Source organism: Ammospiza caudacuta, chromosome 5, assembly GCF_027887145.1.
Source record: "Ammospiza caudacuta isolate bAmmCau1 chromosome 5, bAmmCau1.pri, whole genome shotgun sequence".
Taxonomy (NCBI): Eukaryota; Metazoa; Chordata; class Aves; order Passeriformes; family Passerellidae; genus Ammospiza; species Ammospiza caudacuta.
The window spans coordinates 74,559,956-74,583,899 of record NC_080597.1 but is presented as its reverse complement, the minus strand read 5'-3'; the positions used below and the strand labels follow the sequence as shown (position 1 = coordinate 74,583,899).

At 42.7% G+C, this 23,944-nt stretch overlaps 1 protein-coding gene across 2 annotated transcripts; it reads left to right on the top strand.

Annotated features, from left to right (window-relative positions):
- The first annotated feature begins 1,493 nt into the window (after window positions 1-1,493).
- RBM17 (RNA binding motif protein 17) lies at window positions 1,494-12,435 on the top strand. 2 transcript variants are annotated; one of them, XM_058805368.1, is made up of 12 exons: window positions 1,494-1,556; window positions 2,700-2,840; window positions 3,950-4,066; window positions 4,913-5,079; window positions 6,901-6,998; window positions 7,505-7,561; window positions 9,257-9,398; window positions 10,336-10,487; window positions 11,111-11,184; window positions 11,517-11,615; window positions 11,937-12,009; window positions 12,155-12,435. In XM_058805368.1, exons 2-12 carry the CDS (start codon window positions 2,718-2,720, stop codon window positions 12,256-12,258), a joined length of 1,206 nt encoding a protein of 401 aa, XP_058661351.1. In that variant the 5' UTR covers window positions 1,494-1,556; window positions 2,700-2,717; the 3' UTR covers window positions 12,259-12,435. The 2 variants fall into 2 exon arrangements, with proteins under 2 accessions (XP_058661351.1, XP_058661353.1); XM_058805370.1 differs by lacking the exon at window positions 1,494-1,556 and adding an exon at window positions 1,670-1,689.
- The last annotated feature ends 11,509 nt before the right edge of the window (window positions 12,436-23,944 follow it).

The window sequence follows — 23,944 nt, the reverse complement described above, 5'->3', positions numbered from 1 at the left end:
GGGTGGCATTTTGTAATTGGGCAGGAAAGTCTACATTACAGCTCTTTGGGATCAATTATTAGGTTAAAAGGGAAATAATCCAGGTGTCAGTTCTTAATTGGATAGTTCAGTCTTAAAAGCCCTTGTAACAAGAGATTGTTGGCCATTTTGTGCCTTCTAATAAAAAGCTGCAGAACTCACAGTAGTGAGACTGTTTTACTGATAAGAAATAATAAACACCTGAGTGTGAACATGAACTGCCATCTCAAGTGCCTTCAATCCAGACCCAGAGAAACCAATGACTGGTACCTCCACACACAGCTTACTTCAGGAGTTAGAAACACTGGAAAATTATGGAAAATTATAACAGGATGTGAAAAACGCCAATCACTTGTTTTTAAAATTTTAAAAGGTTAATAGTAAGAAAATGGTTATAAAAATAGTAATACAATTAGAGTAATAATAATTTGGATAATTTGAATTAGGACAATATGAGACAATAGAGACAAAGAGTTACAGACAGTCTGGGTACCTTTTTCTGGGCAGCACGAGCTCAAAAAAGGACCCAATTAACAAAGGATTAACCCTTAAAAACAACAACCTGTTGCATATTCATACATCTCATATATGATGAATAAATTCCATTCAAACACGGGATTCTGTCTGGTCAGTGTCAACTTCTTCCTCTGAATCCTAACAGCGCCTTCAAGGCGGGAAGTTCATTTCTTCTGATAATGGAGCAATAAATTCTTTTTCTCTGAAAGATTCAGGTGTCCTGTGGCTGCTATCTCGCTGTGAGTCCTTTCTTTTAAAAAAGTATCCTACATAGCTTAGTTTCTATTTTAACATTTTTTAATAACCCAAAACTATATTTAACACACTACTTAAGAGAATTAATACAGCATTACTTTCTAACACAACACATATGATATTCATTTTAATATTTGCGAAAAGCCAATCATAAAATACACGCATTTTTCACACAGAACATCCAGAGCAAACAGTGCTGGTATAAGTCCAGCCCTGCCCTCGGCTCCTGTCATTGTCGCCACAGAGAGCAGCGCCTGCCCCCCGCTCTCGGGGGACGCTGAAGATTCCAGTGAGGGTGTCCAGTGCTCCTAAACAACCCAAGCGCCCTCAGGGCTTCCCCTCCAAACCCTTCCCCATCCCCGTGGCCTCCTTCGGACGTGGTTCAGGCATTCTATGAGCAAATAAAACCTCCGAGAGCGCACATCACACTTGGCGCGCACCGTGAGAACCCGAAGGAACCCGGGTTTATCTTCCGCGAGGGCAGCTGGGGCGGGGACAGCATTCTACCCGCCTCCTGCACTCCCTGCCGCCCTCCCAGCCTGACTGCTGTATTATTTGCCGTGCCGCCTCTCCCATTCCCGGGATGTGCCGTGCCGCCCTCCCAGTCCCCTCAGAACGGCCGTGAGGGGCGGCAATGGCGGCGCTGCCGCTCCCTCCTCCCGCCGCCGGGGGGCGCTGTGGCGGCGGCGGCGCGGGGCGCAGTGCGCAGGCGCGGCCCTTCCCGGCGGGCTCAGCGCCGGCTCATGGCGGCGGCGGCGCCGGGACGGGTGAGCGGCGGCTTCGGGCCCGGCCCGGCCGTGTGGGGAGGCGGCTCCGGGCCCTGAGGGGTGTGGGAGGGCAGGGCTGGGCGGGTGTGCCACGCTCAGCGGCTCCTGGGACGGCTCCGGGCTTGTGTGGAAGGTGGGGGGGCGTCAGGGCCTGCTTTGCCCCCTCTGTTCCCAGAGTGACGGAGGTCGCAGCCTGCCCTTCCTTTTATCGTGGGGACAGCTCCTGTGCCTCGCTGCCTTGTCCCTTCCCGCGGTGACAGCGCCATCCATCCATCCATCCATCCATCCATCCAGAAGGGTCTGGAGCATCGGTGTGAGGAGGAGTTGCTGGGGGGGCTCAGCCTGGAGCAGAGGAGGCTCAGGGGGAATTTCTCGCTCTCCACAAGTCCCTGACAGGAGGGGACAGTCAGAGGGGGTCGGGCTTAGCTCACAGGTAACAAGCGACAGGACAAGAGGAGATGGCATCAAGCTGTGCCAGGGGAGGTTCAGGTTGGACATTAGGAAGAATTTCTTATCAGAAAGGGTGGTTAAGGTTTGGAGCAGACTGCCCAGGGAGGTGGTGAAGTTTCCATCCCTGGAGATGTCCAGCTTAAAAATGGATGTGGCACTGAGTGCTCTGGTCTGGGTGACAAGCTGATCCTCAGACAAGATTTGGGCTTGATCGCAGAGATCTTTCCTACCTTGATTGATTCTGTGTTTCCCCAGTGCGTGCTGTCTCCCCCTGGATAGCATCGGTCCTGCTGCCAAAATCCCACTGCTCTGTGGCAGGTGGGAATTCCTGCAACACCCTGTCCTCATCCTGTGCATCTGTGCCTTTGTAACCCGCTCTGTACTCATCCCAAAGCCAGATAATCCTCAAAAACCTTTTCTTTTTGCAGTAAACTTCTTGCTATTAAGCCCTAATTGTTCATAAACCTCTGCAGGATTTAATTAATTCTTGAACAGTTCTCATCACCTTTCAAACTGTTACTTTTATACAGCTTTGCTCTAGTTTTGTATATTGACCACTAGCCAGAAAAAGGTCACTTTTCTCTGGCTTTAGGAAAAGTGAAATAAAAGGTGGGGTACTCAAAGTATTAGCAAATAACCTGGAAATAGATTTATGGTGTCATTTGAAGTTTTCTTTCTCCTTTTGTCTTTCAGTTCTAAATTGAAGAGAAAATGTCACTCTACGATGACTTGGGGGTTGAGACCAGCGATTCCAAAACAGAAGGCTGGTCCAAGAATTTCAAACTGCTGCAGTCTCAGCTGCAGGTGAAGAAAGCAGCTCTCACACAAGCAAAGGTACAGTCCCTTCCTGTTTTTCAGACTTCTTTCATGTTCAGTGCATTGTGTTTGTGACCTCAGAATACTGATTTGATAATCAGGTAATTTTGCTGGCATTTGTCTGTGAGTTTGTAGCAAAGAGCTTGGCAAAGCTGAAGGGGAAAAAGGGAAAATTCGTTTTTCTTAGAGGAAGTGTTTCAAAATTAAAACTGAAGGAAGCACTGATGTATGTGTTGCAAACCCCTGAGCTTTTAGCCAGCAGAGCCAAAAGCTGATCTTCAAGTTTAGCTTTAAAGATAATGAGATTCAGCTTTATAAAATTATTTTTTTAATGTAAGTAGGGGTCGCTTTATAACTGATTATTTACATGTTTACATTATTTATGGTTGTTATTTAAAGGCTGTTGGTGCTAACCTGCAAATCATTATGTATTAGAAATTTTACAGCAAATATTTCCACAGTAGATGAAAAGGAGGCGTGCCAGCTGATTCTTATTAGACTGTGACGGAGCCATTTTCTCTTTTTATTGCTGCTTCTTTATATTTCACCCTTTTTCTTTGAGCAGTGTTGATATTTTGGTTCAGGCAGGACACAAATGCTCTTTGGGCTCTGTAGGTTCTGTTGTGAAATTACTTAATTAAAAGAAAGCAGTAACTCTGATGGCAGATACCTAAGTAGCCACAGCATTTTTTCACAGGAATTACTCCTGATTTATGCTGCTGAAATTGGGGGCAGGATTTGGTTGATAATTGGAACAAACTGCATGGATGAAATTTACTGACTGCTGTATTTGTTATACTCTTTGTCCATGTAACTGATGTGCAGTGTATCCACAGCCCAACAGAAGAACAGGACAGGATTAGAAAACTCAAGAGTTCAGAAGAGTTTAGAATATTTTCTCTGATGATAAATTGGAAGAACAGTAGCTCTTTGGAATAAATCTGAGTTTCTTAGAAACTAACCCAGTTCAAACTCACCTGAAGTGATTGGATGAATTTTTATTGTGTGTTTCTGCTCTCAGTCAAAACCTAGGACTATTCACCTACAGCAAAGTATATCAAGCAAGCTGATTTTTAGAAAACTGCTTTATCTTTTTTAGACATTGTGTGTTTGGGTGGTTTTTGCAGAGTCAGAGAACAAAACAAACCACAGTCCTTGCTCCAGTGATTGACCTGAAACGAGGCAGCTCCTCTGATGAGAGACAGATTGTGGACACTCCCCCTCACGTGGCAGCTGGGCTGAAGGTAAGCCCAGGGCAGCTGAAAGTTCCAGATGCTTTGGAAGTTGAGTGTTTCCTAGTGGTCAAAAAACTGATTATTTTCTGAGAATATCTTCCTCTGCTGAGAGTTTTTAATTAACATTTCAACTTCATTCAGACTTACGTGTGGTGCAGCATGGAATTACCATGGTTAATGTGCAGTTATAAAAAAGTGTTCTTAGAATCCTGGACATCTTAGAATCCTAGAATCCTTCAAATTACTTGGCATGACAGCAATTTGGGTAGGTAAATAATAACTATAATTGTGTTTGCACCAGTGTTGGAACTGGACCTGTATAACAATCAACTGATAAATAAAAGAACTAAAGCCACCTAACCTTTTAAATTAATTTCTCGTGGTAAGGAATCAAGAGAAACTTTCCCTGCAGCTTTTTCAAGGGAGAAGTTATGAAATGGTTCTTTCAGATTAGAGAACAGTCTGTTGTGCCTTTGTTGGTATTGCATTAATAGCAGCTGATAAAAATCCTGATGAGATTGTGTGGGAGGACCCTGCAGATGGTTGCAGCAAAAAGATGTCATAAAACTTCTAATAATGCATTAATGGGGTTTGAAAAATTCCTGTCCCTGCAGATTTGCTGCTGCTTTGCATTTTGCAAGGGGAGAAGGTGGTTCTTTCTTCATGGGAAAAATTTTATGTAATGAGAGACTGGATGAAATGTTAGGTTTAAATAAAACCAAGATTTCTTCCAGCACCAGTGGGATTAGGATATTACCTGACGTTACAGAAGGAATCAGAAGTGTTAAATTTTTCCTTTCCAGCTGTGTGTTGTTTTCAGATCTCAGCTCAAAAAAGAATTTCTCTTTTTTCCAGGATCCTGTCCCCAGTGGTTTTTCTGCAGGAGATGTGCTGATTCCCCTGGCAGATGAGTATGATCCCATGTTCCCAAATGACTACGAGAAGGTGGTGAAACGTCAGAGGGAGGAGCGGCAGCGGCAGCGGGAGCTGGAGAGGCAGAAGGAGATTGAGGAGAGAGAAAAGTAAGGCTTTTGTTTAGAGGCTTGACATAGTGTCTAAATAACCATGTCAATTTATTTAATTTTATCTCTCTACATTCTTGGAAGTTCTGAGAGTGTGAATACTGCATGCTTGTAGAAACAAGAGCAGTCTTTTCATTAATATGTTTTAATGCTCTGGGTAAAAATCACTAAATAGTGCAAAAACAATAAGAATTATCAGCTTTGCAAGTCCCTTGTCAAAATTATTCTAAATTTACTTTGTTTCAATAATAGCAGCAATATTTGAGTATTTCATGCATTGTTAGCAGACTTTGACCTTGCAGGTGTTTTAGAGTATTTGATGTCATTGTCACCTGACTACAGAAAAACTTCTTCAGCACTCAGTGATGGAACCATCCTTTCTGCTTCTAAAAACTACAAACTGATCCATGGATGCATTCAGTTTTAAATGTAGCTAGTACAGCCTTTGAGAGGCATAATTGCATTTCCTTTTTTAATACTCTGTAATCACTAATTTAATTATTAAGTAAGTTAATTATATGTTTATTAATCTGTTGTCTCTGAACAAAAGAAAATACTGCTTTATTTTTAATGCCCTTTCCCTGAAATAAGAAATCTCTGTAATCATATTAAGGAAGTTGAATGCAGATTCAGTATCTGATTGTTATAAGTGGTAAAATGTCTGCCAGCCATGCAGAAGATCACATTGGCTCATTTCAAGTGAAGTGAATAAACCATCCTCATCACAGTATGAATCATCTGGAATTACAGTTCTGCTGCCCTGTTTAGATTGTGGAGATTAATATCTCTAGTCATTGGGTCTTCTCTGTCTTCTCATGGTTTTAACTTTGTTGTTTTGATGAAGAAGGAATGCCTGAGGCTCTGCCCTTCTGGCATGCAAGACCTCAGGAATCTGGGATGTCATTCCCACAGCTTCAGCTTTGACTGCTCTTTAGTTACATTTTTATACATATAAACATTAGAGAAAAGAGGTGAAAAATACATAATAAATTCTGATTTCAAGCAGGGAAACAATCTCAGCCAAACCTTCATAAGATGTGGGCTTTGGAAGTTCAGGCTGGGCATTTGTTTTGATTTCATAGGGTAGAGATTCAGAAATTCTGTGTGGTTCCACAGTAAATCTGTTTTTGTCATCCTTTAGCACAGTTTTGGTGGCTGTGCTAGGAACAAGATTTCATTTGTGCACTAGGTGTGCACTTAACTTTTAAGGAAAAGTGCTTTTCCTTTTTGTTGTTTTAAAATGAGCAATTTCCTGATCACATCAGAGAACAGCTGAAGTGCAAAGAAATCTTGAAGCATTCCTTCTTATTAGAAATTATTCCTGAATCTTATTTTAATTGCTAAGCAAGTGTCTCAACAATCTGATGTTTAAGCATGAGGATATTTTTTTATTCAGTAAATGATACTGGTCTGTGTAGTCTGTGATGGGAAATGTAAAAGGGGTTCTGTCCAAAGCATGGTGATTGATTAATTAATGTCTGTAACCTTGCTCTCTCTTCCATGCAAGGCCTATTCCATTCAGTCACTGTTCTGTTTGGACAAGATTTATTCAGATTCTTCCTCCTTTCCATGCATTCTTCTTGGCTCACTTGCAAGTACAAAATAATCTTGACTTAGATCCATCTTCTGTTTGACCAAAAATGCCCCGTGATGGTAAAAGCAAAGAAACAAATGGTGAAGGTGTTAACTTGCACTTTCATGGGAATTGTGTTAATGCCAGTTGGAGGGAGCAGAATAATTCACCCTGCAGAGGTGGGATCACAAATTAAAAGCAAGAGTTAACTCCCATGGTTTCTCATCCTGACTTGCTGTGTCTCCTAGAAGGCGTAAGGACAGACATGAAGCCAGTGGCTTTTCACGACGACCAGACCCAGATTCTGATGAAGATGAAGATTATGAGAGGGAGAGACGGAAAAGAAGTAAGGAACTGCTTATGGTTCTGGAGTGGAAGGAGGAGACAAAGAGGGAGGGGAATTCACAGTCCTGTTTCATGGATTTCTCTGTCCTCACTTGAGTACACTGTTAATTCTGAGCCTTTGGAATAAAGGCATTTTATTACAACATAAGAGAATGTAGAATACTGGTATTTTTCCATGGAGCCAAGTGGCAGCCAAATTACTTGTGGAAATACCTCTGTTTAACCTTAGTTTGTATACCTGTTGTAAGTTTCTGCATGGTGTAGGTTCCAGGGAAGGGATGAGGTATGACATAAATCAGTCTGTGGGAATCTGAGTTTTCACTATTGCAGCTTTTCATTCCTGCATTTGTTACATCAGTGCCCTTAGAGCTTGTCAAATGATGTGGGTCAGAAATAAGTCTTTGCATAAACAAAATTAGTTTTTTATTGTCTTTCAGCAACAAAGTTACAGTAAATAATTCAAGTCTGTTGTGATATCCTCCAAATGTGTTGTGTTCTTGCTCACAGGTATGGGAGGAGCTGCCATTGCACCACCCACTTCTCTTGTGGAGAAGGACAAAGAACGTGAGTACTCCAAAATCCTCTCCTCTGAACCCAGCAGTGTTCATTTCCTGCTCAACTTTCTATTTAGTTAATTCCTCCTGCTTTTCCCGTTGGATTCTTTGTAGCAGCAGGACATGAACAAGTTCTTTGTTCTTGGGGGGAGGCTGTGGGGGACCTGTGATGCTGCCCTGCTTCACATCTCTGTGCTGAAGAAATCTTTCTGTACTGCTGGACAGGTGGCTTGGCAAACTGGGCTCTTACAACCATGTGCCACTTCTGATATGAAAGAAATATCATAGGCAGGTTTCTCTGGGTAGATTAGAAACCTCCACAGTCTGGAGAAGGAATTTTTCCATTGCTCTTTCCTTGAGGAGGTACTTAGTGAGTATCTTTTCTAAAGGACTTTTGCACTAGAGACAGAATTTTATAAGTTTTTCCAGGATGCAGTTTAGGTGAAGAGATTTGTGTGCAGTGGTGGTGTGAGGATCTCAGTTGTCCACGAGATGGCATCATCCTGCTAGAGGAACAAAACCATTCCTTTATTTTTTTCCATGTCTAACTGCTGTAAATTTTGAAATTTAAAGCAATTACCAGTATGTTTCTGCTTAATAATAAGAAAAAAATCTTATGCACACAAAATTTTTTTTAAGAGTCCTCATTGTATTTATGACAAGATTAAAATGTAGAAAGTACCTCAGAACTTAAGTGAATGATACAGTGAAAGCATTTGATATGTATAAACAGTCAAAAGAGAAAGACATTTTTTGGGTAAATAATTAAGAGCAATTGATCAGTGTCAAGGAAAAGTAAATATAGGCTGGAAATAGAAATATCCTTAAGGGGAGAGTTTTTAAAATGTGACAAGGAAATCTTTGTACTGCTTCTTACTTGGTGCTCAAATCCAGGCTGGAAGAAAACAAGAAAATATTGGTGTAGCAAAAGTCCCATAGTCCGGTCCATCTTCTGTTTAAATAGGAATTATTTTTCCTCATATTATATCCTCAAACTTCATGTCTGACCTTTTATTTGATAAGATACAAGAGCTAGTGTACAAGAAAATATTCTGAAATCAGGTCAGTCTGATAAAAGTCCATTCAAAAGGGATTTTTTTTCTAGTGTTCTAGTAGGCTTTTTTAATTTTCATTTTGCTATTTGACTTGTCAGTGGAAGATGATTTAATAATCTAACCAGTATGATTGAGATATCCAGATCCATCTCCAGGAATAGCTGCAGTTCAGAAATTTCCAGTGAGATGAGTTGCATTCATTCTTTTTAATAGACTGATTTCTCTGCAAATGTGCAGTGTATTTTTATTACAGTCCTTGGGCCTTGAGTTGTGTGCATTGATCCATTTTTGTCTTAATTCTCTTCCTGGTGAATGAGAGTTTGTCCTCTGGATAATCTCTTTGTAGTGCAGGTGGTCTCTTAATGTTCTTTTTCTCCATTTAATAAGAGGTTAATCAATTCATTCTAGAGCTGTGGAAATCTATATCTAATGAGGATATAGATTCTATATTGGATTGGATTCAAATCCAATCTATATCCAATAAGGAAAACCCAGAATAACTCAGATGTTGTTTCAGAGAGAGAAGTGAGGGGATGTCAAAACAGAATGTGCAAAGGAAACATTCTTCTGATTTGGATTTATGTGTAAAACCTTTTCATAGTTTGTTAGGATTTTATTGAAAAAAACCCAAATGTGTCTGTTTTTTCCAGCTGTAGCATCATTCCCATATGAGGAGGAGTCAAGACCTCGGGCACCTTCTTCCAAAGCAGCAATTCCTCCCCCAGTGTATGATGAGCCAGAGAGACCTCGTTCCCCCACAGGACCCAGCAACTCCTTCCTTGCCAACATGGGGTAAATCAACCAGTGACTCCTGCACATTTTGTGGAAAAAGGCATTGGAAGGTGGTGGAAACCAAAAGCCTGAAATAGTTTGTCAGGAGAGAAGAGCACAACCCATTGCATGTGTGGGGTTAGTCTGAGTTCAGAGAGTCCAAACTGGCAGGATAGAGGAAAAAATGTGGATTGACAGGATTGGGAAAAACACATCTGAGGTGGTTGCATTCAAGGCTGTGCTTTTAAGCCACACTCCACCATAAAGTGTTTATGCCACTGAAGTGTACTTGAAAACACAGGTGGCATGTTAGTTCTTTAGGTTACTTTTCCAGCTTTCTCTTAAATTTGCTACATACCAGCAAATTGATATTTCAAATCATTTCAGCTCTGCTTTGTTGTAAAATTCAGAGTGTATTTTGCATGAATGTAGCAGCTGTGGCTGCAAATCTGCCCATTTACTTTCCTGCCTTGTATGTGATGTTGTGTCAACTACTCTGGCAACAAATGAAGGTGAATCTATAGCTAAAAACAGCTTAGAGACCTCATTTTTGGGTTTGATGGGGTTTTTTTAAATTGTCCAGAAAAAGATAACCAAACTTGGTACAGTTGGACCAGCTTGTGTATTGCCACCACCTCTAATTAGTATTACCATGGAACCCTGACTTCATTGAAGGAAGGGCTAAAAATCTGACCTGACCTGCCTTACTTTGACCACACAATTGGGTATTTCTTCTGTGACTTAGTGCTTTAATCTTTCAGCATTACATAGCCAGACTTTTTAGCCTTTTTAGCCTTTTGCTTAGAAAAAAAATCATGTAAGTTGTAGAAGCTCCTGTACTTTCTGCCCCTGTGTAAGGCAGTTTTAGGAGGTAGGATATTTGAGCACTCAGGAGAAATGCAGTGTTAATGTTTTGTGGAAGAACCTTTATGAATTTTTTTTCTTTTTCTCATTGCAGGGGGACAGTAGCTCACAAAATCATGCAGAAATATGGTTTCAGAGAGGGCCAGGGACTGGGCAAACATGAACAGGGGCTCAGCACAGCACTGTCAGTAGAGAAAACAAGCAAGAGGGGTGGCAAGATCATTGTTGGTGAATCTACAGAAAAAGGTAATTGTGTCCTGCACCAAGAGTGTGAGAAATGAAGCTCCTGGGTTTCTGTTTACAATCTGTCCTTGTTGAAAACATTGGAGTTGGGAAAATGAGTCATATTTGTTCTTGTGGAAATTTATTATTTTTTTATCTTCGTGTAGAGTGATTCTGTATGCATTTTTTTAGCTCATCCTTCCCTTCCTCTTTTAGTGTTGGAGAAGCATCTTCACTTCCAGGGCTGATCCTGCTCTGCCCCTGTAGCTTTTTCCCTGTCACATCCTGTTGATATTGCTCTCATTTTCCTGCTCTTGTCTGATCTTGAGACAACATCCAGGCTTCTGAGCACAAGTGGTAGAAGTCAGAATACTTGTAGTTCTTGTGATACAATTCTGAGCTTAGGAATTATTTCCCTCTCAGAAGTAGTACATTGTCAGTGTTACTGCTGAATTCACACCTTTGGAATTTATTTTTCTGCTTACTGTCATTCCAGGTAGCTACAAGTTGTGAATAACTATTCCTCACCAATATGAAAGTACATTTTGTAGCTTTTATTCCATTTGATCAATAAGATTCTGATAAAAGTCCCTAATTGAGCTTTAATCTTAAATTATACCATTATTCACTGTTTTGTCTTCAAACAGAAACAGGCAAGAAGGCAGATTCCAACCCCTTAACTGAGATCCTGAAATGCCCAACTAAAGTGGTCTTACTGAGGGTGAGTTGGGAGTAAGGGAATGTGTCTTGGTGCTGAAATGTTTAAATTTCTGTTCCTGATACAAAACTCTGCACAGTTCAAATGGTTCTGGCCTGCACCCACAGTGTTCTGTGTTCTGGAGGAATTATGTGACTTCTGGGGTACAGGCTGTGACTTTAAATCAACACTTAATTTGTTCAGTTCCCTTGCCTTTGGACAGGGAACTGTCTCCTCCTGTAGCTGTTAAGCTTTTAAAGTGTTTGTGGTCACAGTTCACAGAGCATCTGTGATTTGTCTACACAATCACCTGCACAGACTCCATGCGCTGAGTTGGGTTTGTTTTTGACTTTCAGAACATGGTTGGTGCTGGGGAGGTGGATGAAGACCTTGAAGTTGAAACTAAGGAGGAATGTGAGAAATATGGCAAGGTTGGGAAATGTGTCATCTTTGAGGTAAGAGATAATCTGTCTCTATTTTTGGCTGCTCTGAAAGCAAACTGGGCACTCATCCCTCACACCTGGAGTGTTACTGCCTAAGAGAGGCATACATAGAAACTCTCTCAGGGTCCTTTACTGTGTTGGAATTCTGGATTTTCTGTATCTGTAAGATACAAGCTTCTAACAATAGCAACTGTGTAAAAACCACTTGAGTATTTTGTTTCTGGAACCTTTTTATTTCGTTCTTTCACTGCCTTTGTGAAGAAAAGCAATTGAAAACAATGTTCTCACTACTGTTTTAATTACTTATGGCTTGGTGTTTTTGTTTTGTTTCAGATCCCTGGTGCCCCTGATGATGAAGCTGTAAGAATATTTTTAGAGTTTGAACGGGTTGAATCTGCCATCAAAGGTAGGATCCTAAATTGTGTCCTGTGCAGCTCAGAGCTAACTTCTGTAGAGAGATTAAACAGTCTCGCTGGTCAGGCTGTTTAGTTAAAGGGATGTTTATTTTATTGAATTGCAGCTTGCTGATCTGCTCTTTGTTTCAATTCCAGCTGTTGTGGATCTAAATGGAAGATACTTTGGAGGCAGAGTGGTGAAGGCTTGTTTCTACAACCTGGACAAGTTCAGAGTGCTGGATCTGGCAGAACAAGTTTGATTTTAAAAATCTAGCTCGAGGTGTCATTATTTTGGCAATCAGGTTTTCAGCAGTAGGCTGGGAATAAAGAAGAGAAAAGCAGCTTTCCTGGCAGACTGGAAACAAGCCTCATTGAATGGATTTTACACATTCGTTGTGACTTATGTTTTTTTGTAATATAAAGCCCTTTGAAAGTAAGATTCACGTCTGTGTGGTTTTGAATTGCACATTCCTGCTTTCTGCTCTGGGGATCCTGGTTTTTTTTTTGAGCTTTCAGGTGACTTTGCTCTGTTGAAAACCCACTGCTGAGGAGATGCTTTGTCTCTATTCCTGCTTTCTTTGTTCTGGTGCTTCATCATGGAGTCCCTGTGCTGGATCCACAATAAGTGTGAAGCTTTGGACAAGGACTGTGTGCTGTGATCTTCTCTTCCCTGATGGTCTCTGCTAGAGTTAGAGCCTTGCTCTCCTGAGTCCTCATCTCTGCACACCAGTGATTTGGGTCATTGCACAGTTGCAGCTGGTTTGTTCTGACTCCAGGACAAAGCTCCTGTGCCAGAATGGAGACTGAAATAACAAGGATTGAGTCTGGCTTCACAGAGCAAAAGAAAATTTATCTCTAATCCAGGGAAATGGAGAAAGGAGGGAATTATTAAGACTCTTAGCAGGAGCTCTGTGCTGGAATATCCAGGGATAACTGATTGCAGGTCATTAGAAGGGAGAAGGGAAACTCCTTCCTGTATCTGGCCAGCTGTCAGAATCTCATTCTCTGATTCACACACTGGCAACTAACTTTGTTTAACCATTTGTTCTTTCTGTTTATATTTCTATTTTTGAGGTCCAATACCATCAGAGTTAGGCTTTCTTTTGGGAAGGAGTGCTTGTGGAAGTTTTCAAAGGAGGAGGCCATGGAGGGAAGTTCTCATGAAAATCTGAAGAGTTGACAAACCAAACTACTAAAACTACTATTCTTAGTTTTAACTAGATGTAAAATAGTACACAGCTCTCTCTGCTCCTGGTTTTCTGTTTGCCTTTTGTTTGGGAACAGTGTGTGACAAAGAGTTGCCAAGAGGGGACTCTGCAGTGGTGGCAGTTGTCTCTGTGCCCCATTGCACCCAGAGTTGTGGAGATACTGAAGTGGCTGTGAGCCCTGAGAGTGTTTTAGCTGTTTGAAAGCTGATGCTGGATGTCTTTTTCCTGTTACACACATGGACTGGGGGGAGGGGGGACAGACCTGTAGTTCAATGCTGTGAATATCTCCAGTTCTTGCCCTTTTGTTGAGTTTTGGCTGCAGATTTCTATGACAAACCCTTGGCTCTTGTGTTTTGCTTATTTTGTCTGCTTGTGTTCCACCAACCTCTGTACAAACATTTGCTTGTAAAACAGAATCCTTTTTTAAAAAACCTGGTATTTTACCTGCTGTGTGTTGGTTTCCTTACTGTGCTCTTGTGTTGGGCAGGGCAGTTCCTCAGAGTTGGGCACTTACTCTGCTCCACCCTCACTGCAGCAGAGGAGAGGAACAGCCCTGACACCAAAGCCACAAAACTTGGGGCAAAACCAGAATCTAGATCTGTTCCTGCCTCTGCTGTTTGTTTTCTCCTTGTTTTTGAGCAACACTTTAAGGCCTTTGCTGCTGTGTAGTAAAACAGATTAGCCTGCTATGAATTAGCATAGGTTTGCTTGTAGTACTCAAATAATTTGAGTGGCTGCTGTAGAAAGTTTAACCACTGGTAGCAGATAGAATGTGATCTGAACTTAGCTTGAAATATGACTTGGCTTTAAGCAATGTGATATATTTATGGCTCTTGTTCAGCAAATGCCTCTTGAGTGACTAGGCTGTATTTCCTGAGGTACACAGGCTGTTTTGTGTGCCTTGAACCAGCTGTTCTGCTTTTCAGCACCAGCTTCTCAGCTTCCAGTCTGATAACTTGAAGGTTTTCCATTTGCTGAGAATGGCTTTATTGGCAATTTTTAAACCATTTCATTCTGAAAATCCTTACTGTGATTGAAGACGGGAGTAAAGTTTATCCATGAAAATGTAGGGGAAAGGGTTTGTTCAATTAGTATTTTGTGTAGGAGATTCCTGCTATAAATGAGGTGTTTTTCTGTACCATGGGGGACACTGAAGCAGGCAAACCTGGAGCAGATTTACCTCCCCTGAGTTCCATCTGTGTGGTGGAGGCTGCACAAACACGTGACAGTGGAGCCAGGTGTGTGAGCAGGTGATGCAAGCAAACCTGCACAGCTCTGGAAACCTGCAGAGGTTCAGGCACTCACTGAGCTCTGGGGGCAGACTTTGTCTCCTTAGCAGGAAGCCTTTTTTGGCAAATGCACCTTCTCCCTGTTTTTCAACACTGTGTTGGCTCAGACTTCCTCAGGCGTGTTTGTACCTTGCATAGCTTGAAATATTTGGTTCTGAATTTACTTCTCTGCTGGAGAATTTGCCTCTTCTGGAATCCTGCCACTGACTTCTATTTCTAGTAGCTTCTCAAGTAACTTTTTATCTAACACCTCCAGCTCTTCCTGCTTACACATCCAGTTTTCTCCTCTGTTTCATCAGCAAGTGCCCTTTCCAAAGGCTCAGCAGCACTTAATTTGGAGCTCTTTGCAGCTACCAAGTTTTATTTGATGGTTTGTATTTACACCCTGGATATTGTGCAGCCACCTCATTCTGTCATGTACCTTTGTGATAACTGGTCTGAAGCATTAATAATATTTTTGTTTCTCTTTTTGTGTGGTGCCCTAAAAGGTTCTGATTTCACAGAAAGTGAAGAGGATGATGGGCTGTTAGGAACATTTACCTTACTGGTTTAGTGCTTCAAGTGAAGCACTGGGTGTTTTTCAGGTATGATTTCCTAAACTTAACCTTTAATTCCTTGGCTTAAGCACCTGTGTAAATGCTGTCATTCTCTAATACATTGAACAACTGCATCTCCTCTTGGGCTAAGTATGAACTGTTCATTGCTTCTGGGAATTCAGATTAGAATTAGAGAGATCTGAGTGTCCTGAAGCCAGCAGGAGGCTGAGAGGGACGTGTAGGACGTGTCAGCCCAGAGCTGAATGAGGTGCCAGGTGCATTAACAACCCTGAGGTCTTAAGAGCAGGGATTTGCACAATGGCATCACTGCCTTGTTCTCTTCTTAATTCAGAACACTGGCTGCTATATTAATAGTGGGGATTTAGTGACTTGATTACCTTCCTAATTGTTCAAACCCCAAGGTGTTTTTGAGCTGTAGCAGCTATTTCAGAGCACATCGTTCAGCACATGGGTTATGATTTATTTTCTCACCTGCACTGTTCTGCACTTAACCTATGTTGAATTTCACCTGTTATTTTATCACTTTGCCTGCTCAGTAAAGTCACTAAAATCTAATGTGAGATGGAGCTTGCAGGGAACATTTTTAGCATTACTCTTGTCAAATTATTAAGTTTGCTTTGCCACTTTTACATGAAAGGTGAGAATTGTTGCCCCAAAGAACTTTCTGTCTGAATAGCCATGGAGGGAGAGAGGCAGGAACAAGAAATATCTTGCCCAAGGACATGCAGAAGGTAGTTTGGAGAGTTGGGATTACACCCTATTCTCCTGTACTTGCACCTCTGCAACCAAAACCCACATTGCATTTGGTTGCTTTTTATTGTGGCAACAGAAAATAGGATTTCTTAGCCTTGAGCTTTGGATTCTGAAGCAAGTTCAGAAGGAGATGTAATTCATGTGCTGCAGTCTGTGCAAGTGGTTGCCTTAGGAGAGGCTTATCTGAAACCAGGCTCCTGTGGGAGATTTGAGTGTGTCAGGGTATTCTACCCCTCTGTGCAAGAGAAAAGATGTGTTGTAACATCATAGAGTTCTCTTAAAGATAGACAAATATGGGAGGTTTCAAAGAGGATCTTAAACTCTCAGATCTGTCTTGCTCCACAAGCAGAAGTCTAATGGGGGAGTGAGAACTTTCAGTCGTCACAGCAATTGGTGCAAGAGGCCTTGAGCAGTAATTTTCACCTTGTGTTACATTGAATTAATCCCATGTTCCTGCCTGGTATTGTTCCTCCTTAGGAACAGGACTTGGCACTTCTCATGGAGCTCCATGATGTTCCTGCCAGCCTCTTCCCAGCCTGCCCAGGTCCCTCTGGGTGGCAGCATGACCTGAGGTAGCTGCCACTCCTCCCTGTCCATGTGATCTGCAAATTTGCTTTAATGAAGGTGTTTAAGAGGGCTGGACCCAGCATTGACCGCTGGAGTTCACCCACAGCTCCTGGCCTCCAGCCAGACCCTGAGCCACTTATCATTCAGGCAGCTTTTGGTGGCTGCTCCTGCAGCTTCAAGAGCATCTTTTTGAGGAGAATCTCACAGATGACAATGTTTGGAAGGCTTACAGAAGTCCAGGTAGACAATACCCACAGCTCTCCCCTGCCAGGCCAGACCTTCATTGGGGAAAGTTAATGCAAGCATGACTTCCCCTCAGTGAATCCAAGCTGACTGTTGCTGATTTTCTTGTCCTTCATAAGAAGACTGTTAGATCAGCTGCTCCCAGAATTGTGGAAATTATTTAAAATTCTCTAAAAATTGGAAGAGAGCAAGAACATCCACACAGCAGAGGTCCATGTATGGGTGCATCTGGCACTGGTAATGTGCTCCTAGCTGGGTGCAAGGCTAACCCTATTCCTGTTCCCAAAAAAGCAGGAGCTGCTTGTGGTCATGGAGGACTTGGTGTCACTTACAAGCACTTTCTGTCACAGTACTGTAATGATGGAGTTCTTTAGGGAATTCCTGCCTTTAGGTGATGAGTTATCCTTAAAGACAAACGGGGATTGATTGTGTCTAGCAGTGTGTGCTCTGTTCTTTTGCTGTCACTGAGCAATGAGAGGACTCAGCTGGGAGATCTGGATTCCTGCTGTGCTGCTCTGGGCAGATGTTGGTTCTTCATAGATGGGTTTGGACCTGGGCTTGATAATTTTTTTGGTGTGTCCTATAGACAGGACTTTGGATAGAAGACTTCCCTCTTGCCCTGTGCTGCTGTGATTTTATTCAAGCTGCAGAGCAGTTAAAGAGCAATCCCAGTGCCTTTCTCATCCATCAGTTTGGTTTATCCTCACACATCACCACTGGCTTCTGTTTGTGGCTGTAGAAGGTACTTCTGAAAGCCAGCTGGAGATGATCAGGCAGCTCCTGGCAGGCCATGTGGCACTTGATTTTGTGTCTAATATGTGAACACAGCTGTTTCTTACCTGTGGTGTAATTTAGAGGATGAATTCATCTGCTTTACCTTGTTTTGAATCACAAAATCATAGTATGGTTTGGATTGTAAGGGATCTCAAAGACCATCTGGTTCCAAACCCCTGCCATGGGCAGAGACACTTTCCACTAGGCCAGGTTGCTCAAAAATTAACCTTCTCCTCAAAAGACTTTAGTGACATTTCCTACTTCACAGAGGAAGACAGGACTTTTTAAGGATGCAAAACTGGTAATTATATGAGTTGCTCATAACATCAGCCAGAGCTGACAGACCTTAACCCCTGGGCAGCCCATAGATACTCATGCCTTATGTCAGGAGCAGTAAAGGAGTAGCTGCTCCTTTTTCCTCCTCATTGAAGGATTTATTGACTCTGAAACTTTTTCTAAATGAGTGCTTGGATTGGTAAGATTGCCCTTCTCTTCCTGCAGGTCAGTGGGTTACAAGTGCTGCTTGCTTTGAGCGTCCAGTGTAATTTTACCTCCTATGGACTGCAAAAAATATTTTGTGCCACTCAAGGTGCAACTCAGTGGTGGCAAGGAGAAAAAAAAATTCTGTAAAGTCTGCAGGACTTTTAACTGCTGCACAAAAACATGGGCAACCCTAAAGTCTTTCACTTCTGTTTCTAAAGAGAGAGAATGAATGAAAAAATCCTGTCTGCCTGTGTTTGATACTTTAACCAGATCTGACCACAAATACAAAATTGATCCTGTTGTCAGCTGTGCTCCTTTAGGGATCTTGCTGCTTTTTTGTGTCAGGTGGGGCTGGATCTTGTTGGTGGCTTTTTGTACACAGGTGCAAACACAGCTTTCCATGTCAGTAAGCAAAGTCCTGTTTGAACGGGAGGAAAATGGATATTGAAGAGGAAAAGGTGCAATGGAAGAACAGCTATGAAAGCCAAAGGAAGCATTTTGTAAGTTGAAGAAGCGGTAGTTTGTGTGTGCTCCTTCCTCTCACACCCTGATTCCTGCTGAGGTCATGGTTGTGGCTTTATGGTTTTTTCTCTTTTTAGCATCAGGAAATTGGGAAATCCCAGAGCACAGGGTTGTTAGTACAGAAATGCAAAAACACAGCCTTATGTCTTGTGTCCAAACAAATACCTGGTGTCCAAACAACCTCACCCACCCCAAGCTTTCAGCCCTGTAGCTGTGGGAATCAGGGGACAGGGCACAAATATCCCGCACCCAGCAGGCCCTGTCTCCCATGCAGGACATCCCCTGCCCTGCCTTGGCAGCCCCAGCAGCTGCAGCACATGTTTAAAGCCCAAAACACCCTCAGCTCTATGGAAAAACAAGATCTTTCCCAGCAAGATGCCTAACCCTTTTCTTTCTTCTCTCCTGCTTCTTCTCAGTCCTCCTGTGGGAGGAGCATGTGTTTCTTTTTAAAACAGCTTTTAAGCATCTTGCCACTTCACAGCCCTTGAGCTGTTTTTCCTCTCCCAGTCTCTTAAGGGGTTGATCCCTGGCCTCCATTTGAGAGCTTGCAGCAAGTCAACAGCTCAGGAATCCACATGGTGCTGCTAAGACAAAGGTTCTTCCACTCCTCCTGGCTTTCTCCACCTTCTGCCGCAGGCACAAAGCTGGGGAGCACTTTTGGACTTCTCTGCTTTCAACTTGTAAAACTTGTATGGCAACTGTGAACCAGAACTCAAATGATATTCTGGCAAAACACACTGAGCTCCTCTTGGGAGGATGGAGAGTGAAAACTGGTGGGGTTTGTGGTTTTGGTTTTGTGAAGTTGAAGGGATGCAGTTACCACTGGGACAGGATGTGAGCTGGGGCAATTCCCAGGGTATTTTCCCTCTTTGCAGGAAGGGATGTTGCACTTGAACAGCAAAATTTAAAGACTTTTCAAGGGAAATAATCCTGTGGCAATGAAGTGTACTCAAACTGGGGATCAGAGATTTGCTTCAAGCACAAATTTCAGAGGAAGCTCCATCTCCCTGCACCATTACAGCCCTGCCCATCATCCCTTGACGCACCACCATTGCACCCAAAGTTTCTGTCCCAGAAGGATCACATTCACCTGCAAGGACCCAGCTCTTCTGAGTAAGTCAGGAATTTAGGGATAATAAGGAAATTAAGTTTTGAAAATATCTTCAGCTATCACATACTAGTCATAGTTTCTTCCCTTTTCTTCACTTGGATTTCTATCTGGTCATTAAAAAGTGTTTTGCTTTGTTTTATTTCTATCCAGCAGACTGATTTATTCATGGGCAAAGCCTGGTGGTTTTTATTTTTCCTGCAGTGTTGGGGAGCACAAAAGCCCGGAAACTTGAGGCTACTATCAGCATTTATGCTAAAAAATAATGGTGCTGGCATCATAAAATCAATACATCCTTTTTCCCCCTCCTGTTTTAAAACCAGGAGGAGTCAACTGCATGGCAAGAATTTGCCTCAGCAAGCCTGGGCTGTGTGAAATAGAATTGATTATCTGTCACTCTTGATGCATCAGAAGAAGGATGCAGATGTTTCTCCAAATGTGACATTTCCTCTTCAGTGCAAGGTGGGTGTGTGGTAGCAGTTCAAAGCCACAGAAATCAAAGGAGAAGGGAAAGTGAATTTTCTGCATGGAAAGAGCAAAATCAAATTTAGAAACCTGCTGGAGCTGGCGGCAGCAGAGGAGCTGGGAAGGTTTCTACCTGACAGCTGCAGTAATTGCTGCCTGCAGATCACTCCTGGGAAACTCTGTCCAGTTCTTTCTCTCCAAAACCCAAAAGCTGAAAATTGTGCAAAACAGGAGACTGGCATCTGCAAGGGACCGAGAGTACCTGGTTACAAAATTATTTGGGTTAGAAGGGCGCCTAAAGATCATCTCATTGCAGCACCTTCCACTATCCCAGGCTGCTCCAAGCCCCATCCAACCTGACCTTGAACACTTCCAGGGGCAGACAGATTCTCTGGGCACCCTGTGCCAGGGCCTCACCACCCTCTCAGAGAAGAATTTGTTTCTAATCTCTAATCTAACCCTGCCCTCTGTCAGTTTAAAGCCGTTCCTCCTTGTCCTAAGTCTTTGACCTGCACCTCTCTAATCCAGTCTCATCTCCACACCTTTACAGAGCACCTAATCTCTGTGATATGAAGATGCCAGCACTAATACCAGAGGTTAACAAAAGTAATCTCTCTAGGTCAGGCTGCAAGGGGGAGATTGGCTGTAAACTTTCCAAAAGCTGATTGTTCCCAGTCCCTTCTGCATCCTAAGCCCTGAAGACCTGGTTGTGCTGTCTGTCCTCCCAGCAGGACCAGGCCAGGAGCTCCTCTGCAACTTTCCCCTGCTAAATTTGCCAGGCTGAAGCATCAGGCTGGTGATGAGCACAGGAATGAGAGCCTGCTGTGAGAAAAGGAGCTGGGTTTGGTATTTTCTGGGGTCCTTGTGGCAGGAAGGAAATGATGAATCTGACTCCATGTTCTTAGAAAGCTAATTTATTATTTTATGGTATTATTATATTAAAGAATGTTATAGTAAACTATACTAAAGAATAGAGAAAGGATATTTACAGAAGGCTAATTTTTTATTAGTTTCTAGACCTAGAGAGATTACTTTTGTTAACCTCTGGTATTAGTGCTGGTATCTTCATATCACAGAGATTGGGTGCTCTATAAAGGTGTGGAGATGACAGAGTGGAGATGTGAGTGAGGAGAGTTTGCTGTGAGTGGGATTTTCTGGGGTCCTTGTGGCAGGAAGGAAATGATGAATCTGACTCCATGTTCTCAGAAGGCTAATTTTTTTTTATGATACTATATTATAGTAAAGAATGCTACATTAAAACTATACTAAATAATAGAGAAAGGATGTTTATAGAAGACTAATTTTTATTAGTTTCTAGACCTAGAGAGATTACCTAGGGTGACCTAGAGAGATTACTTTTGTTAACCTCTGATATTAGTGCTGGCATCTTCATATCACAGAGATTAGGTGCTTTGTAAAGGTGTGGAGATGTGAATGAGGAGAGCCTGCTGTGAAAAAGGGAGCTGGGTGTGGGATTTTCTGGGGTCCTCATGGCAGGAAGGAAATGATGAATCTGACTCCATGTTCTCAGAAGGCTAATTTATTATTTTATGATATTATTATATTAAAGAACACTATACTAAAACTATACTAAAGAATAGAGAAAGGATATTTACAGAAGGCTAAAAGAGAATAATGAAAACTCCTGACTCTCTCCAGAGTCCCACAGCTGCTATTGAGTCAATTTTAAATCTACATTCATCTCATGGTACGATAACATTCATTCTCCTCACTTCTGAAGAGACAGGGTTATTTTTTTCCCAAATCAAGAGAATATTGAAGAAATTATCTCTGATAAATACCTGGAAGCACAGCCAGGATCAAGATACCAATTTCTACCTCCTATCAGACATCTTTCATGTAGCAGAAAATTATTTCTTCAACACCACTCAGAGGGGGACGAGCAGTTCAGGAAGAGCGCAAGTAAATGATGGATTTATAAAACAATTGCATCCAAGAATACAAATAACACAGGAAAAAACTTGTATTCCCTTGAGTCCTACACTAAAGGATCATTTCTCTGCTTCTCTGCATGAGAGATTCAAGTCTCAGCACTTCCAGCTTTCCTGGAGATTCACACTCTGCAGAGATAAGGATTATTGGGATAACAAAGTCAAGGAGGAAAAGGAACAAATCAACTTGACCCTGATTGGTCACTAAGTTAAAACAATTCACATGAAATCAATCAAACAACCACCTGTTGGATAAACAATCTCCAACCTCATTCCAAAGCAGCAAAACACAGGAGAAGCAAATGAGATAATATTGTTTTCCTTTTTCTCTGAGGCTTCTCAGCTTCCCAGAAGAGAAATCCTGGTGAAGGGATTTTTCCAGAAAATATCACAGCGACAGCTGGGTACCAGTATCTGGCTGCTGGAGTGTGGGGGGTCAGCAAAGACCTGGAGCTGAAAGCAGAGGTGTAATGGTCAGTGCCTGGTCACTGAGGTGTCACCTTGAAGATTGGCTCAGGTGTGACCACAGCAGCTCAGCCAGGAGCAGCTGAGCTGTGGGATAAGGGTCTGATGCTGACAGGGAAAGCAGGGCCTGTGTAACCCAGGGAAGAAGGAGGAGATCCTGCCTGAGCACTCAGACATCTTCTAAAAGGACAAAACAGAACTTTGCAAGCTGGATCAATCACATAAGGAAATCCCCTGGTGTGCCCAGCACCAGCAATTCCCAGCACCCTCCTCTTCCTTGGGCTTGTGCCATGCAAGTCATCCCAAACGTTATAAATATTTCAAAGGAGCTGTTTGCATTCTTATTTGCTTGTAGAGCACAAGCCTTGCAGGGAAGGAGATCCCTGTGACTGCTCCTCATGCTGGGAGCACTGACATTGCTGCCTCCCACTGCTCCCACCCACGAGCTCACTGCTGCAAAGGGAGAACAGCTCAGTGCTCATTTCCTGGCTGGGGATGTGCAGGGCAGCTCATGGCATCCCCCTGGCCCTTGGTGCAAAGCCTGGTTGTGCGCACACATGGATTCAGTGCAATGTGGGGAAGGCAAATTAAATCTCCATCCTGGATAAAGAGGTTTTTCTGGGCTTAAGGATGAAGTTGAGGGGACAATTCTTTGCTGTGAAGGTGGTGAGGCCCTAGCACAGGTTATCCAGAGAAGCTGTGGCTGCTCCTGGATCCCTGGCAGTGTCCAAGGCCAGGTTGGATGGGGCTTGGAGCAACCTGGGAGAGTGGAAAGTGTCTCTGCCCATGGCAGGGGATTTGGAACTAGATTGTCTTTAAGATCCTTTCCAACCCAAACTTTTCCATGTTTCTATGAAATATGGGGTTTAAACCTGTGAGACAGGTAAAAGGATCCTCCAACTAAACAACACCTCTAATATATTAGTCATTAAATTATGTTTTCTGTTTCCTCTGGAGACACCTTCCTGCAGGGCACAGCTGGCAAAGCTGGCAGCAACCACGGAGGATCCAAGTGCCTCTCCCACAGAAACCAGGGCTTGGGAAGATCTCAGGAAGTTTCTGGACCATCCCTCGGCCCTGGGGCACAATCAGTGCTGGCTGAAACCCTTCCCACCATGTTTGCTCAACATGTTCTGAAAACCTCAAGTGATGCTGAGCCACTGCCACCCTCTCTGGCATTTGTTCTCTGTCAGGAGAGATGCTCTGTTTTCACCATCCTAGACCAAAGTTTGATTAGTTTAATCTAAGTCTTGTTTTGGGACCAGCTTGATTCGCCATTAACTTTTTACAATTATTATTACTTTTTACTTTTAAGTTGTTTTTTCTAGATGCCAGCAGAAATGCTCTAGAGCTGTGAGCAAAGGGCGAAGATCCTTGTACACCAGAAATCCCCAGACTATGTCTGATGTATTTTCTGCTTATTAAAACTGCCTGGCACCACTGAGATTGCCTGGGGTGCTTTCTGTGGGTGAAACCCAATAATATCTGATCTAGGGAATGATGCTCTGACTGCTGTGATGGCCTTGGCTGGAGCTTGGAAGCTGGTTTCTGGAATTTTCT

Bases quoted from the DNA above. Each gene is read 5' to 3' on its own strand.
- RBM17 (XM_058805368.1), top strand. From the start codon at position 2,718: ATGTCACTCTACGATGACTTGGGGGTTGAGACCAGCGATTCCAAAACA. The intron at 6,999-7,504 runs GTAAGGAACTGC...TCTTGCTCACAG, and splicing joins GAGGGAGAGACGGAAAAGAA to GTATGGGAGGAGCTGCCATT. The intron at 7,562-9,256 runs GTGAGTACTCCA...TGTTTTTTCCAG, and splicing joins TGTGGAGAAGGACAAAGAAC to CTGTAGCATCATTCCCATAT.